Source organism: Ruditapes philippinarum, unplaced genomic scaffold, assembly GCF_026571515.1.
Source record: "Ruditapes philippinarum isolate M1 unplaced genomic scaffold, ASM2657151v2 ctg2099_1_1_1_1, whole genome shotgun sequence".
NCBI lineage: Eukaryota > Metazoa > Mollusca > Bivalvia > Venerida > Veneridae > Ruditapes > Ruditapes philippinarum.
The window spans coordinates 85,750-103,414 of record NW_026854602.1 but is presented as its reverse complement, the minus strand read 5'-3'; the positions used below and the strand labels follow the sequence as shown (position 1 = coordinate 103,414).

The 17,665-nt window shown below is 33.7% G+C and overlaps 2 protein-coding genes across 3 annotated transcripts; one reads left to right on the top strand and one right to left on the bottom strand.

Moving 5' to 3' along the window:
- The first annotated feature begins 269 nt into the window (after nucleotides 1-269).
- On the top strand, nucleotides 270-5,619 carry LOC132740557 (refilin-B-like). The gene is made up of 2 exons (XM_060728479.1): nucleotides 270-729; nucleotides 4,196-5,619. Exon 2 carries the CDS (start codon nucleotides 4,347-4,349, stop codon nucleotides 4,929-4,931), a length of 585 nt encoding a protein of 194 aa, XP_060584462.1. The 5' UTR covers nucleotides 270-729; nucleotides 4,196-4,346; the 3' UTR covers nucleotides 4,932-5,619.
- A 7,772-nt stretch (nucleotides 5,620-13,391) lies between these two features.
- Nucleotides 13,392-17,123, bottom strand: LOC132740556 (zinc finger protein 600-like). 2 transcript variants are annotated; one of them, XM_060728476.1, is made up of 2 exons: nucleotides 16,957-17,123; nucleotides 13,392-15,378 (listed from the first exon to the last, which is right to left on the bottom strand). In XM_060728476.1, exon 2 carries the CDS (start codon nucleotides 15,149-15,151, stop codon nucleotides 14,159-14,161), a length of 993 nt encoding a protein of 330 aa, XP_060584459.1. In that variant the 5' UTR covers nucleotides 15,152-15,378; nucleotides 16,957-17,123; the 3' UTR covers nucleotides 13,392-14,158. The 2 variants fall into 2 exon arrangements, with proteins under 2 accessions (XP_060584459.1, XP_060584460.1); XM_060728477.1 differs by having other exon boundaries at nucleotides 17,040-17,096.
- Nucleotides 17,124-17,665: the final 542 nt, after the last annotated feature.

Here is a 17,665-nt window from a genome sequence, read left to right as displayed (position 1 = left end):
TAATAAAGTAAAATTATCGTTAGTGTAGGCCTTTGTACACTATATATCTAAATGATAGTTATATACGACGTGATGGGTGTTAACTATCAATTTATTTGTGTGGTATTTATTGACAGGCTATATTCACATTAATCTTTTGTTTTGTCGTTTCTAATGTCGATGCGTGTGTCCCGTTAACTTTATTAGATCATATATTGATCTCTGTATCACAGATATTGGCCCACCTTTACAAACCAAACACACAGTTATATATAACTATATAGATTCCCGTTATTATAAGTGTTTATTTTACTAGATTGTGGCGGACATGCATATATATTTTCGATTACACAAACAGCCGTAACTTTAAAACAGTATCGGGTTTATTCTTGTATTTCTCCAACTTTCACGGATTAAACAATTAATCTTTGTTGAATGGCTTCAAGATTCCTACACCGGTAACGCTTCGATAACTTGGGTAAACTGAAAATACGCCACAAGCACGCGAACAAGGAAAATAGAGAACATTTAAGTTAAAATTTAAATGTGCAATCTTTACAAAAGAGCTTTGTAGCTGTCGCTGGTTTTATTCATGAAATCTTTCATTTGAATCGGCTAGCTCAAAAGCTAGCGTTAAAAGCGGTTATTTTGAATGTTGTTAAAAAGTAAAAGGAAGGAATGAGTGACAAAGTTTAGTTGGATTTTTCGATTTTCTTTCAAGTGGCAAGGTGTCATACAACTTCACCCTAGGTAAGATTTGATTTAATTTTTTTTTCTGATGTAATTTGAAATATTATCAGGTTATAATGATAAAGGAAGTCATCTTCCGGGTAAACTGTAAAATTTAACTCATATGATTTTCGAACGCTTTGTCATGATCAGTCCCTGGGGAAATCCGACTTTCCAGCCAGAACACAGTAAGGGTTCAAATCTTGACTTTACATTGTTATACTGCCGCATACACACCTATTCTGCTACCTAGATCCCAGACAAGTTGGTTGCTAAAATGGCATTTGAGTCAATTGAATAAGGAAATCGATTCAAATTTTACAGCTAAATATTTAATAATCTTATTCGTAAACTTTCGAAAATTTATCCATATAACGCTGTATAAGTTTTATATTGTTCATGGGATTACTATATCAAAAGTTAAGATTCTAGTTCTGAGAGGGACGACGGACAACATGTGCTACACGTATGTAAAAAATGCAGTTACATGTACATGTACTTATTAATTTCCATTTTGTCAATCGATCAATGTCGAGTAACCAATCAAATATTAATTAATACAGTCATCGGCAAATTTGTATTAAGTCAGTTTGGTTGTTTGCTTTATCAGTGTTTATGGCTAATATCTCAGTATAAAAGGACCTATCTTCAAGGTTTGAAGTCATCTTGACTGACTTCGAGTACACAACCCCTTTACATGTCGGCTTATCTGCCGGGCCACTTGAAGATCACTTTATACACAAACAGACTAATGCTAACTTTAGAAGAATGAAATCGAAGTATTAGGCTATGATTTTCTTTTCATTCAAATAGAATGTTTAAACTTTTTTTTCATCGTTTATTTAAAGGGGGAAGAAATTTTACAATCTCAAGCTATTAGTATTCTGTTTACATACTTTTATAATTTCCTCAAGCGTAACATTGTAATAGGTTTATAAACATTACAAAATTCAGTTACATAAATCAAGAAATTTAAACTTAAGATATGAATATTGTATGATAATGTCGAATGACATGTAGAGCAAAATTGTTAAATCTGCTCCTGAAATAAGACCCTATATAGTTTATAACGTAATGTCAATGTCACTTATCCGCACACACAGAAAAAAAAGCTATGTTGGAAATGATATTGCATTATTCATATTTTATTCCAATCGACTTTTTGCTCGCAACTGGTTTGAACCGACGTTTGACATGATCTAAAAATGTTTCAGACAGGGAGAAGTTGTCAGTCATTTGTGGACTTGTACAAGATACACAGAAATTAGTTAACTGTCAGAAATATACTAAATACCATTTCAAACCGCACATGTGTGCGATCTTATCATATTGCCCGTGTAAAGGTTCATTTAGTAAGTCATTAACAGTGAAATACCTTATCTAAAATGTATACCCTTAAGGGTATGGAAGTCCATTTACTTTACAAAAAAATTAGGTTTACATGTGACATATTGTATATCTCCACCACTGTAGTATAATTAATAACATTCCCAATTAATTGTCTCTTTTTCTTAAAAATTTGAGCAATAGACGGGGGCATAAATTACATTTTGTATACTAATGCAATTTCATGTTTTAAAATATTACCGTAAATTTATTCAAATTAAGTATAATTTAACGTTCAGACTGTATATTTATATGTTTAAAATGCGGTGCTGAGTTTGTAATTTCTGAAATTGCACAAATTTATAAAACAGTTTAAAAGTACGAGCTGTTTGTATGATATATTATGCAAGGACTGTGATACAGGGAATTTCAAATCATTTAGTGTCAATTTAGTTTTTTTTCTCTGTAAAAAAGCACATATATTTTTATGCAGTGGATAAAGCAAATAACTTAAGTATCAGTGTTTAAATATTAAAGAAAAAAAGAGATTTCAACTCCAGATCATATATTCCTGTAAGGATATTATGTAAACATATGTGACATATGAATGTGTGTATCATATTGTAAACATTTCATTTACAGCCGTAATATACTCGTTTAATTTGATCACATGCTGACAAAACTTGTATAAGCTTTAATGAAATAAACAGAGAGAAAGAATCACAATGCAAATGTTGCTAATGGTTGCTAATACTTTCAATGCATTCTCGCTGAAACAAAACAATTCCATTTAATAACAGACTAAGTGGATTACATATGATGGAGTTAATCATACTATACCGTATAAATGAAATTTCGAACAACAACAACAACAACAACAAAACAACAACATTTTTTCAGCATTATAAAGCAATATTTAACACAACCTTTTGCCTAAATAAAGACATTTACGTGTAACCCCCCTACACCGCCTCTGGTTCATTTATATCATCTTCTTTGTGCAATCTCACTCGTTATCATTATTTATATTCGCTGTCAAGTTAACGCCCCTTGATTAATTTCATTTTGCCTAACCAAGTGTATCTAATAACGTTTCGTCGTAGTTAATTTGTTGCTGAAGAGATATATGATCCTAGTATATGTAAAACAGAGTAAAAACGATACTACGTTAAAGACACATCGAGACCATACCTATTTATTTTAAACATTATAAGGCGTTTATGATTTTTTTCTTTCTTTTTATGGGGGGGGGGGGGGGCAGCATTCACTACAGAAACGCTTCACTCTCTCATACTAATATCAAGTGCTACAATTCTTGACCGAGACACAGTTTTGGATTTTTCATTCATTATTCTGTAAATGTACACTAGGCAGTCACAGGAACAAAACATTTTCCCTTATAAATGATAAAGTGGTGGTTTCCTAAACAGGTTAGAGCGTTAAGTTTTTTAAAAAAAGTTGTCACACTGAACTCTGGAAACGTTAAAGAACATGTCAAATAATTGACTCAGACTATTTCCAATCATACAATATCCATAATATTTGTTATTGTATCTTCCAGCGTTTGTTCAAGTTTCATGACTTGTTTAAGAACTAGTCGGTGATTCTGTCTGCGTCTAAATTTTGTTCAACATATATAGTTATATTAACGCTTCAAAACAAAAATATATAGAATTTATACAGAAATTATGGCTGGGACTTAATAAAATGTCATTTCAGAGTGACTTCAGTACATAAGATCATTTTAATATTTTTGTCATTGATTTGCCTGAGTATCCCTTTTCATTTGATTTTTTTCAACATTCCAATTCTCTGAAATACAATTTAACTCACCGGTCATTAAAGACCTCCAATCTTTTACATGATGTGGAATTCATACAAGCACAATCTTAAGTTTATGAAGTAAACATGATATTTATTAATTATTTGTGTTCTATGCACGAGAAAGCAATACTATATAAAAGCATATCAAATATTCATTTGACATTCTTGTTTCTGATTCTATCAACGCACTGAGTAATATCAATTGGTTTAATTGCTATCGATCTATCGATCTCGTGAATGGCATAAAATACTTTTAGTGTATCATGCCAGCATTTAATAACTTACTTATATTTATTATTTAGATATACATTTAATATGTTTTGTTCACTTATTTCAGGTAAAAACGTTGAAATAAAACCTGTGCTTGACCCCTCCAAGCTTCACTGAAGAGGTTTGCTTCACTGGCATAATAGACGGTGTTAAAACTTTAAAGGCAATACACTCTTTTCAAAATAACGTAGTAAAAGCGACCTACTTAATACGGTAGTATGAGAAGTGAACGGCTTATTGTACCTGACCAAGTCAGTGAAACAGTGTCGCTGTGTCCTTTACCGAATTATGAGGAGAGACGGTCAGCTAGTTATGTGGATTTTGTGACAATGAAACGATATAATGAGGGGGTTAGAATGGTTCCCTGTCTAACACCGGTGGCGTATAGGGATACTATAGTCTGCTTACCAGAGTCTCAAAGAAAGAGATATAAAAGTCAGACATTATACCAACCAATAGTGAAACCAAGGAGATTCAGTGATACCCTAATAATATTCCCGAAAAGACCCGAGAAGAGTTATGTGACATGTTTGGATTACCATATAGACGAGTGTAGAAGGTGGTTTAAAACCACTCTAGAATTTAAAGCTAGGACCTACACTACAAGTAAGATAATCAACGAGAAAGATGTTGACACAAGTGATGATGATGCTAGTGAGGATGAAAGCAAGGAAGATTTGTATATTACGGATGGTCCAGGGGCATCACAAATTTTTATTCCAAGATGGAATAAGGACCGTTACGATGAAAATAAAAACGTGCCACGGATTGTGAACGGAGAGTTATTGTTAAATGGATTTTAGTGGAATCTTACAAGCCAGTCCAACTCTGGAGCGATAGTTAATTTGTTAAAGGGTTGTGCATAGTTCTATTATTGTGACGACGAAATACGTCATTGCATGTTTGTGATAATTTTTTCGACTTCTTCAAAGTTTCGACAAATGTTATATGATATCAAAATAAAATACCGCAAATGTTCATCGAATAAGGTTCAAGCGTATACGAGCTAGCACTAGTCACTTATAATTAACAGATATTTCATTTTTGTGTGCAAAAAAAATTAAATAAATACAGCATACATACATGTATGAAAACGTGTAAGTATAAAATCTGGATATATTTGCAAAGATGATGATATGATTGAAAACGTCTTAACATCATTCAGAAGTTTACTTTTGTTGACAAACAAGTTGAACTGATTTACTTAATTTTATCGCCTCAGTACTTTTACCAATCTAAAGTGAAATCTTAAGTTCAACAGACCATAACAACTTAAATCTACCTGTAAATTTTCATTTACATTTTACCTATTCATTATTGTCTTGCACCTCTCTAGTTGTGAAATTAATGCAGCTGAATTCGTAATGAATTGTGCTGCATACTGCGACATTTATGATGTTTTAATTATATTTTAATTACCGAGTTATATATCATTTGTTAAATGTGCAATATGATGCATGTCCCATGAAATAAACTTTTTATTAACCAGTCGTTTGTGTTTATGTTTTTTTTCTCTTTTTGGTAAAGCAATAATGATTTGTTTAAATTGTACAATTTAAGTTAGTATCTTTTATTCTTATTTACTGTCTGTATAGACATGTAAGTAAAGTTTTCCATCAACACATTTACTATGATTTGAAGACAAACTGCATACTGTGCGATCAATTAATTTTGACAAGGGTACAGATTGTCTAAACAAGGAATTAAAACTACAAATACCAGAAAATTGCTTTTGTGTTACAGTATCTCCTCACACAATTCTTGTATACATTAATAATATTATTATAATATATATAATATAGTTTATACAGTATACCAAGCGCAAAACGCAATTATTTATCAACTCTATGTAAAGACTCATATACTTAAACACGAGCGGATGTAATAAAATTGGTAGATAACAAAACTATAAAGCAAATAGAATGAAATAAATTTGAAATAAATGAAATATGAAACCGGGAACATTTATTTATTAGGTGTAATGAAATTTGTTTAAGCATAGATATGTCCGCCCACGGTGTCACAATATACAATTTATTATCACGGCAAGGTATCAAAGTATCAAAACTGATTTAAAATGAATATATTCGTTGGCAGAAACATGGCAAAGCAAACAGCAAGTTTTTACCGTATTCTTATCAGTTTAGGGTATACAAAGTTCTATATACGTCTATATATATGAGATTTATGACAATATAATAAACTTTTTTTAAATATATATATATATCGTTTTTTCCCATGACCCCATTCATCTCCAAAACAAAAGAAACCACGCCAGCAACAACAAAAAAACCAACATGATATAAGCAAGGAAACAACAACAAACGTTTCTTAGGACGCTTTAGGCGACATTGTTTTTTTTCTGCAGTCACTCATGTGACCATTTTCTTCTACATTCAAGCATCCTGTATAATAAACATCGATCTTGTGAAAGTTAGGTCAATGAAAATCTCATTAACTCCAGATACTTTATACTCTCCGCATATTTCAGTTTGTTTACCTTGACGACAATACGCTGGCTAATCAACAATAGATGTAAAGCAACAACTTGGCTTTAGCTTTATGTAAAAATAACCAATTTTAGATATATAAACTTCTTGTCACTGATTGATAAGTCTAAATTCCAATTGTCCATATCAGGTACGTATATATACGTACCTGTCCATATATACAAAGTATTAATTTAATCAATTTATTGCCAGTAAATTCTTGCTAATTAGATATAGACGAGTTTGGTGTCACTTGAGACAGTTATCTGTCAATCACTTTTAATATCATTGATCTACAACTAGCTTTGCCTCTAATTGTTTTTGATTGAGTTTCTAACAGTACTTAAGATAATCCAAAAATGTGTGCACATGTGAATCAAAACTAAGACTTTTTCTAGTACTTTTGTTCTTTAATTACATATTTGTATATCGAACATAACAATTATTAGGATATACACGATTTATTTATTAAAGGGACATAACCATTTTATGCACTGTGCATTATTCCCGAGGGATCATCTCCCCTGTATCAACATCAAATGCCAGCGTAATAATTGTTTTGGTATTGGTATATACAATGTATATATCATTTACAAAAAAGTACATTAGCAATGTAATTCGGACAGGTTTAGTGAGAAATGATAGTCTTTTTTAATAAGGAATTTACCAAAAATATCATAGGGATGTTCCCAAACAAAGCATGCAAACAAAGATGTTGCTGACAATAAAATACTGCTCCCCTTATAAAGTACATGTACAACTGAACCCGTTCTTTTTCATTATGTACCACAGTGTCTAAAATATACTTTTAAGGCAATTAAAACTTCCCTGTTAGTTCGGTCAAATTTAGATGGCATGAACCCCATTTGAAAGAATTAATACGCCGACTTAACATGTTATTTCCTACAAAAAAATAAAAATAAAACTGTAACCATTAATACGTAAAGTTTTGCTTTTTTGGACCATTTTAATTTATTTATTTGGTTACGAGGGATGGTCAAGAATTACCCGGAATTTATTTATAATTCTGATAAATTTCATGTTGTCTTCATTATTAAATTTATACCTGCGAAAAGTTTGACATTACGTTAAGTGTTCATTTTGCCGTGCACTGTTTGTCAATAGACTCGGGAAAATTATACTTACTGTCCGCGCATACATACCAAATATTCGTTTAGTTTAAAATAAAATGTATTTTCCAATTTCTAAACCCGTTTTATAACTCTTGTAGAGCACTAAGAGATGATGTTAATTGTTAAACATATACATGTATATAACAGATTCATAAAGGAAATTTAAAGACACGCTTATTGAAAACTAAATTAAGGGACTTCCAGAGCAAGACCATTTTTTTACCTCAATGTCCAAAGGACAATGCTACATGCATGCAGTTTGTATTTTATTTAGTCAACCAACCAGAGTACTCTTTTTGATGCAAGTTTTGAATGACCATGACCTTAACCTTGACACTATTAAAAAGCGGAAACGTTATGAACATATGTCGTGCTCTCATTGATCCAAGGTTACTCGCCACTATGCTTTGTTTCTATTACTTCCTTCTATGGACAAACATTCAGATGGACGGACAGATCGGGTTATTAAAGGTATTTTAAAAATTGAAATTCGTGGTGGTGGTGGTGGAAGGGGATGGGGCTATAAAAAGGAAATCAATGATTGCTATGAAAAACAATTATTTCAATGGATAGTAAATGGTTGCTATGGAAGTCACTTGTTGCAATGGGAAGTCAATATTTGCTATGAAATACAATTATGGCTTTAGAAAGTCATTGGCTGATTGCTAAGGGATGTCAATGATTGCTTTGAAAGTCTATATAAGTATAAGGTCAATAAGCATGGTGACTATGGAAGTGACATATTGCTATGGATATTTACTGGGTGCTATTAAAGCCACTGGTTGCTATGAAAACAATAGTTTCCAACTGTTATGTCAAAAGTCAATGCTTCCTATGGAAATCACTGGTTGCTAAGGGATGTCAATGATAGCTTTGAAAGTCACTGGTTGGTAAAGAAAGTCACTGGTTGCTAAGGAAAGTCATTGATTACTTTACAAGTCATCTCTTGCTAAGGAAAATGAAGTATTGCTATGAAAAACAAGTTTAACAAGCAAATTCGTTGAATTTATATCCCCCGCCGAGTACTGGTTTTTATTAACACAACAACTGAAAACATGAGGCTTTATTTATATATTAATCATGGCATAAACAGTAATATTCTTTGAACTTGATAAATATTCAGGGCAATAACACAGCCATAACTTTGTGTTGAATAGTAATATCTGGAAATGCCAATGAAATGTATGCATACTACATAACTAATCAAGGGCCATAAATCTGAGTTATAAGTATCTGACCGGAACAAGGCGACTATATGCACATCTCCTCTTAGTATCCCATAAAGTTTCGTTGAATTCCAGCCAGTAGCACGGAAACGATTATTGCTCTGGTTGAATACTGCCTAAGTTATCAAGGGTCATAACTCTAAGTTAAAATGTCTGACCGGAACAAGGCGACGATATGCGCATCTCCTCTTGGTATTGAAGGTTCCCATACAGTTTCGTTGAATTCCAGCCAGTAGTTGCAGAGAAGAAGCGCGGAAACAATTTTTTCTCTATATGCATACTGCATAACTAATCAAGGGCCATAACTCTGAGTTAAAGTGTCTGACCGGATAAAGGCAACGATATGCGCATCTCCTCTTGGTATTGAAGATTCCCATAAAGTTTCGTTGAATTCCAGCCAGTAGTTGCGGAGAACTAGCGCGGAAATGATTTTTACTTCATATGCATACTGCATAACTAATCAAGGGCCATAACTCTGAGCTAAAGTGTCTGACCGGAACAAGCTAACGATATGCGCATCTCCTCTTGGTATTGAAGGTTCCGATAAAGTTTCGTTGAATTCCAGCCAGTAGTTGCAGAGAAGTAGTGCGGAAACGATTTTTACTCTATATGCATACTACATAACTAATCAATGGCCATAACTCTTGAGTCAAAGGGTCTGACCGGAACAAGCTGACGATATGCGCATCTCCTCTTGATATTGATGATTCCCCTAAAGTTTCGTTGAATTCCAGCCAGTAGTTTCAGAGAACTACTCCGGAAACGAAATTTTACTCTATATGCATTCTGCATATCTAATCAAGGGCCATAACTCAGAGTTAAAGGGTCTGACCGGAACAAGCTGACGATATGCGCATCTACTCTTGATATTGATGATTCCCATAAAGTTTCATTGAATTCCAGCCAGTAGTTGCAGAGAACTACTCCGGAAACGAAATTCGGACGGATGGATGGACGGACGGATTGAAGGACGGACGGACGACGCCAAAACTATATCCCCCTCCCGATTCCATCGGCGGGGGATAACTATGGGAAGTCAATGGGTCAACTGGATGCTAAGGAAGTCACTGGTTGCTAAAGGGTGTAAACTGTCGCTTTGGAAGTCACTGGTTGCAGAGAAAAAAGCCATTGCTGTCAGGAATTACTTTTGTTGCTAAGGAAGGTCAATAAGCATGGTGACTATGGAAGTGACATGTTGCTATGGATAGTGACTGGATGCTATTAGTCACTGGTTGCTATGAAAAAACAATAGTTTCTTTAGGAGTCACCAATTGTTATGTCAAAAGTCAATGCTTCTTATGTAAATCACTGGTTGTTATGGAAAGTCTATGGTTGCTATGGATAGTCACTAGTTGCTATGGAAATCACTGGTTTCTTGTGAAATCACTGGTTGGTATGGAGAGTCACTGGCTGGTATGGACAGTCGATAGAAGCAATGAAGTCACTTGTTGCTGAAGAAAGTCAATAATTACTATGGGTGACACTGGTTGCTTTGTCTTAATTCAATGCCTTTCCTGGAAGTCATTAGTTGCTATGGAAAATCACTTGTTGCTGTGGAATGTAATGGTAATTATTGCTATAGAAAGGCACTCGTTGGTGTTGACTGTCAATTATTGCTACAGAAGTCAATGGTTGCAATCGAAGTGACTTGATGTTGAATGTTAATGACTGCAATGGAATGTCACTGGTTACTATTGAAAGTCAACAGTTGATATGGAAGTCAGCAGTTGCTATGGAAAACACTGGTTGCTATGGAAAGTCAATTGTTTCTAGGGAAGTCACTATGGAATTTAATGGTTGCTATAGAAAGTCAATGTTTCCTATGAAAGTCTATGGGAAGCCACTGATTGCTATGGAAAATCACTTGTTGCTGTGGAATTTTAATTATTGCTATAGAAAGACACTCCTTGGTATAGCCTGTCAATGATTGCAATAGAAGTCAATGGTTGCAATGGAAGTGACTTGTTGATGTTGAAAGTCAATGACTGCTAGGGAAAGTCACTGGTTACTAATGAAAGTCAAAAGTTGCTATGGAAGTCATTGGTTGCCATGGAGCAACCAATGAAAAGTCACTAGTTGCTATGGAAAGTCAATTGGTCCTAGGGAAAGTCACTGGAATTTAATGGTTGCTATAGAAAGTCAACGTTTCCCATGAAGGTCACCAAAGTCACTGACTGCTATATGGAAGTGACTGGATGCTAAGAAAAGTCAATGGTTGAGCAATTTGAATGTCACTGGTTAATAAACATATAAGGACCCTATACCCAACATCCTGGATTAGCAGATTTAAATTTCAGGGCTTTACTTTAAAAAAACATGGTAGAGGTCAACAATGTTTCATGCTTAGGTCTATAATCTAGCCCTTGCAGTTTTCAAAGAGAAGACTTAAAGTATTTACTTAATACTCGTAAGGAAACACCATGGCCACCATAGGGATAAAACCAAATTTGATCGTAGAATTTTAATTTGAACAATTTTTGTAGAGATTGCCTAGAGAGTTTGCATCATGCAAAATATCAAAGCTTAGGGTCTTGCACTTTTAGAAGCAGATTTTTCAAGATTTCATTTTTAGTACATATTTTAAGCCTCTCTGATCCAGATGTTCAATGAAGAACCATTTGATCAATTTTAGTAGAGCTTTACTTTGTACTCAGGTGAGCTAAAAATGGGACTTTTATGAGCCATGGTTCTTTCACTCTTCACTCCTAGTAACAATAAGTTTATATTCAATTCCTTTTATAAATTTGGAGTGATACTTCGAGGAATCAAATTGCGATGGACCAAACTTTATATTCAATTACATTTTGCCTGTTGGTGGTATAACAAAAAAACATGTAACTTATCACAAAATTTATTTTGGCAAAAAATGTACATACATAAAATTGTAATATCATACCCTATAGTGAAACAAACATAAGCACAATACCCATGACATGCACACCAACACTAGCTATAACACAACAAGAGCCACTGCTGGGTGAGGGCAATGCTCATTTTCTCTCTCTTTTTTATCCTCTAAAAGCAAACAAAATAAATGTTTAAATAAAATCTTTAAAAACAAGATTGCATTTGAGAAAAATGCTATGCCACCGCTTGATTCAAATTTCATAAATGTACATCAAAGGACAAGAAAGTAGGTCACATCATCAAAATCTAGGTCACCTGATATCTTAACTAAAACTGTGCATATGGTCAAAATTTCATTGCTGTACATCAAAGGACAAGAAAGTAGGTCACTGTCCCCTTGGGCAAGGCAAAATTTTGACCCAAGGGTTTAATTCAAAACAATCTTGATACATGTCCACCAAACAACATTTCAAGTCAAATATCTAAGCTGTAGCTTTCTCCCATTCAGAAAACATTTGTTTTATTTTCTGTTTTTACTATTTGTACATAATGAGAATCACTGCCCCCGGGCAGGGCCAATTTTGACACCAGGGGAAAAATTTGAACAACTTTGGTAGAGGACCTATAAATGATATTATATATCAAACATCAAAGCTCTATGCCTTGTACCTTCAGACAAAAATATTTTTTATTTTTTCACTATATGTACATAATGAAAATCAATGACCCCTGGGGCGGAACCAATTTTGACCCAAGGGCTATAATTTGAACAATCTTGGTAGAGGTTCACTTGGCAAAAACTCATGCCATATATTTAACCTCTAGCCTTTGTCAATTCAGAGATTCAGAAGATTTTTCAAGTTTTTACTTTATACATATAAGGAAAACTATTGCCTCTGGGGCAGGGCAATTTTTACACTAGGGGCATAATTAAAACAACTTTAGTAGAGGACCCATAGATGATATTATATACCAAATATCAAATCTCTAAGCCTTGTACCTTCAGACAAAAGAATTTTTAAAAAAATTTACTATATGTACATAGTGAAAATCAATGACCCCTGGGGGTGGGGCCAATTTTGACCCCAGGGCTATAATTTGTACAATCTTGCTAAAGGTTCATTACACAATGTTTCATGCAAAATATCTTAACTCTAGGCTTTGTAAATTTAGAGAAGATGATTTTTTAAGTTTTTACTATATACATACATGTATAAGGAAAACCTATGGCCCCCGGGGTGGGGCTAATTTTGAAACTAGAGGCAAAATTTGAACAACTTTGGTAGAGTACCTATAGATGATATTATTTAACAAATATTAAAGCTCTAAGCCTTGTACCTTCAGACAATAAGATTTTTTGTTTTTTTACTATATGTATATATTGAAATCAATGACCCCCAGGGTGGGGGCAATTTGACCCCAGGGCTATAATTTGAACAATCTTGCTAAAGGTTTACTACACAAAGTTTCATGCAAAATATCAATTGCTAAAAGAAGTTTTTTCTATAAGTTTTTACTATATACATATAAGGAAAACCAATGACCCCCGGGGCGGGGCCGATTTTGAATAATCTGAGTAGAGGTCTACCAAACAATGCCCTATGCAAATATCTAAGCTCTAGGCCTTTTGGGTCTTTACAAGAAGGTTTCTTAAGTTTTTACTATATGTACATATAGTGAAAATCAATGACCCCGGGGCGGGGCTGATTTTGACCCCAGGGCTATTATTTGAACAATCTTGGTAAGGGTCTACCAGACAATGCCTTATGCAAAATATCTAAGCTCTAGGCTTTTTGGGTCTTTACAAGAAGGTATTTTTAGTTTTTACTATATGTACATATAGTGAAAATCAATGACCCTCGGGGCGGGGCCAATTTTGACCCCGGGGCTATAATTTGAAAAATCTTGTTAGAGGTCTACCAGACGATGCCTTATGCAAAATATGTAAGCTCTAGGCCTTTAAGGTATTTACAAGAAGATTTTTAAACTTTATTCTTATAATTCCTTTTGGTTGCCATGGCAACCAGATTTCTGCATGGAATGAAATTCTTTGAACAACTTTGGGAGCCCTTCACCCAAGGATCAATCCTGCCAAGTTTGGTTGAAATTGGACAAGTGGTTTTTCACAAGAAGATTTTTTAAGTTCACTATAATTATAATCTATATAACACACACACAAATACACACACAAACACACACACACACAGGTGAATCGCTATATGCCACCGCATCGCAGATGCTGCGGTGGCATTAAAAAAAAGTTTTCCCTTTTTGTATATATTTAAATAGCTAAGTCTAGTCACACTTGTTGCTTGTCCAAGTATGAAACATAATGTTATATGATCAATTTTGTTTTATGTCTGTAATTATTCTCACCAGAGTGTATTGACAAGTGTCGCCTCAGAGTACTTTGATAAGTGAATACTTTGTCACATATGTCACATTTGTAAGTCCTCTCACCAGTGTGAATGACCATGTGTCTTTTTAAATCATCTTTAAAGTTGTACGCTTTATCACATATGCCACATTTATAATTCCTCTCACAAAATTTATTGTGTATTGTCAGGTGTTTTTTCAAATATATTTCACAAGAAAATGCTTTGGCACAGATACCACATTCATGACTTTTCTTACGGACATGCACTGTCATAATATGATTTTTCAAATGACATGCTTGAGGAAATGCACTATCACAGAGTTCACATTTATGAACTTTTTCACCAGTGTGTGTTGTTAAATGTCTTTTAAAATTACATTTTTGAGAAAAACTTTTATCGCAGAGTACACATTTGTAAAAAGTCCCACCAGAGTGCATTTTCATGTGTCTTTTGTAATTACATGCCTGGGAAAAGGATTTGTTACAGGTTTCACATCTATGAACTTTTTCACCAGTGTGTGTTGTTAAATGTCTTTTTAAATTACGTTCTTGTGAAAATTCTTCATCGCAGACTTCACATTTATAAACAATCCCACCATGGTACATTTTCATATGTTTTTTATAGTTACCTGCCTGAGAAAATATTATGTCACAGGTTTCACACCTGTGATTCTTTTCACCAGTGTGAATATTCATATGCTTGAGGAGACTAGATTTATGACGAAATGACTTATCACAGATTCCACAGACATAACATTTCTCTTCAGTGTGTTTTACTTTGTGTATATTTAAGTAGCTTTTATATGGAAATGCTTTACCACAGGTGTCACATTTATAGTTCTTTTCTTTAGTATGGGATGTCATATGTAGTTTTAGACTATCTTCAAAAGAAGACATATAATTACAGTACATGTATGTGCAGTGATAGTTTTTTTCTTCTGTTTTCATCATTTTGTGTCTTTTGGCTGTTGGTGGTGCGCTTCTCACAGATATAACAAATGAAAATACTCCTTAAGGCAGCCTGTTCTTTATCACGTCCTGTTCTGAGCTTTTTTCACCAGTTTAATCATTTCATTTTGCATCTTTTTGCTGCAGTTGGTGGTTTGCTTTTCTCAGATATCACATATATGAATATGCTCCTCTAGGCAGTCTTTTATTAAGTCTGGTTCTTAGCTGACCTATGAAATGAAATAAAAACTATATTAATTTATCTTCCACTTACTCTTCAATTATTGCAGTTAAATTTTTACCTCAATTTTTCTAAAGTGGTCAATGTTTTTGATCTGGAAAGATTTGAACATAATACGGCAGTAAAAAATTATTGAAGTTTGTGCAACTAAACTAAATTTTTAAAGATAGATGAACTGTAATTGTAAAGACATGTGATCATCAAGCCACAAGTTGCCATGGAAAGTCACTAGTTGCTATGGAAATTGGTGTGTTTTTTTTTTAACAAGTCAATTTCCCTCATCAAAAAGAATTAATTTTGCCCCTTTTGCTGCAAAATATTTCCTTCCAAAAGAAAAAAAGAAAAGAAAAAAATTTATTCCCCCCGAATCCCCCCCCCCCCCCCACACCCCCTGTCAAAAATATATCATTCATTTATTTTTTATTTCATTTACAAAGGAACTTCATTATAAAACTATTTTATAATCATGACCTTTTGACTGAAGTCTTACAGTTCAATAAACTTCCTACATTTATATGTGACACTACTGCAGCAGACAAGAAGGGAGTAAATCTAGAGAAAAAAGCAGCAATTTGACTGCTTAATAACAGGCAAAAATAACTTTAGGCATATTAGTTAATCATCATTAATTTGATTAAACAATCTTTTAACAAAATGTTCATAAAATTTTCTTTTTTTTATCTGGCAAAACTTTTACAAACACTTTTTATCTACACAATGTCAAAATAGATGGACTTAAAAGCAGTGTCTATTCTATGAGTCAGGAAGAATTTTACATAGAGAAAGAACGTCTAGGTGTGAACCGTCCCTGGAAGTGAAACGTTTTGGGGCGAAAAGTTTGGAAAAGAGTCAACTCGGCCCTATACCAACTCGGCACGGGTCAACTCTGCACGGGTCAACTCGGCCCACTTTACAAAAATATATAGGCCTATAACGTATATAATTTACTTTGCTTTCAGTTTGCATGTTGTTAAGGTAAATGAATAATAAGAAATATCTTATTATTATTAAATAATTATACATTGTACATCTGCTGAAATAAAGTATATTTAGAAAAAAGTTATTTATTTGTCTTGCAGATTCGATAAAATTAATATAGGCACGATTATAGAACCTGGGAAGAAAAAATATGAAAAGATTGATAAAATAACTTCATATTTTTTCTTCCCAGGTCCTATACTTGTGCCTATGAATATAGATATAATAAAAATGTGTTTCCTTTAGTTAGATGCATTTTGTTTGTAAAGTAATTTTTTAAAAAATATGAAACAAAAACGTGTTAACTTAATAGCATAAGCTTCTAATTAATTGCAGGTGGTCATTAATCAAATTTGAATGAATGAGACAATCATAATTATCACCTAATTAATCGGTATCTTTAAAATATACATTGATTGATAATAATAGCCCATATATAGGAGCCCTTTGATGTCCTTTATCCATTTTTAAAAGTGGGCCGAGTTGACCCGTGCCGAGTTGGAATAGGGCCGAGCTGACTCGGGGGCCGAGTATGTTTTAGGGCCGAGTTGACCCGGATTCGAAAAGTTTGGCATTCGAAGCTGATTACCTGCTGCGTGTTACAGACAGCCGTTGAACTTTCTAGTTCCGGCAATTTAAATGGATGAAATCAGATGAAAGCACCACATCTACCTGAATATGCGAATAAAATAGCAGCAACTACAAAAAGACCTTAACAAAGAGCTGCCAAGGGAGGTAAATACGGCCTTTTCCTAATCTGGGGACGGTATACTTTGCAGACGACTTTGCAGAAAAGTTAAATAAAGAAGGGGTTAGATTATATAGGGGGTATTTTAAAATCCCTTGTCATAAGGTGTGAATGGGCAATTATGTTGTTGGTAAGCTGTGTAATAAAAAAAGGAATAACAAATGTGAGAAATTAAGGACATTGAATTAAAAGCATACAGTATACAAAATATTAAAACATTTTCAAAGGAAAAATACTGCAGTTTACATGTTTTTTAGAGGTAGGATGGTTGTAGAGTGGACGGGGGATGGGAGTAGTGACCAATCAACGCGATGAACACCTATGGTTTAAAGACTCTTCGAAGTGATGGTAATGCGTTAGGATCTTTTATTTGTTTGACATTTTAATTAATGCAATACTTGAAGAACTATGCAAACAAAAAATGAGTTTAATTGTATTTTATGCCCCAACTTAAATTTAATTTTCTCTATAATGGCCTGTTCGTGTGTCTGTCTGTACGTATGACACCTAGCTATTCCTTGCTTGTCTGATCAATATTCCACTGAGATGT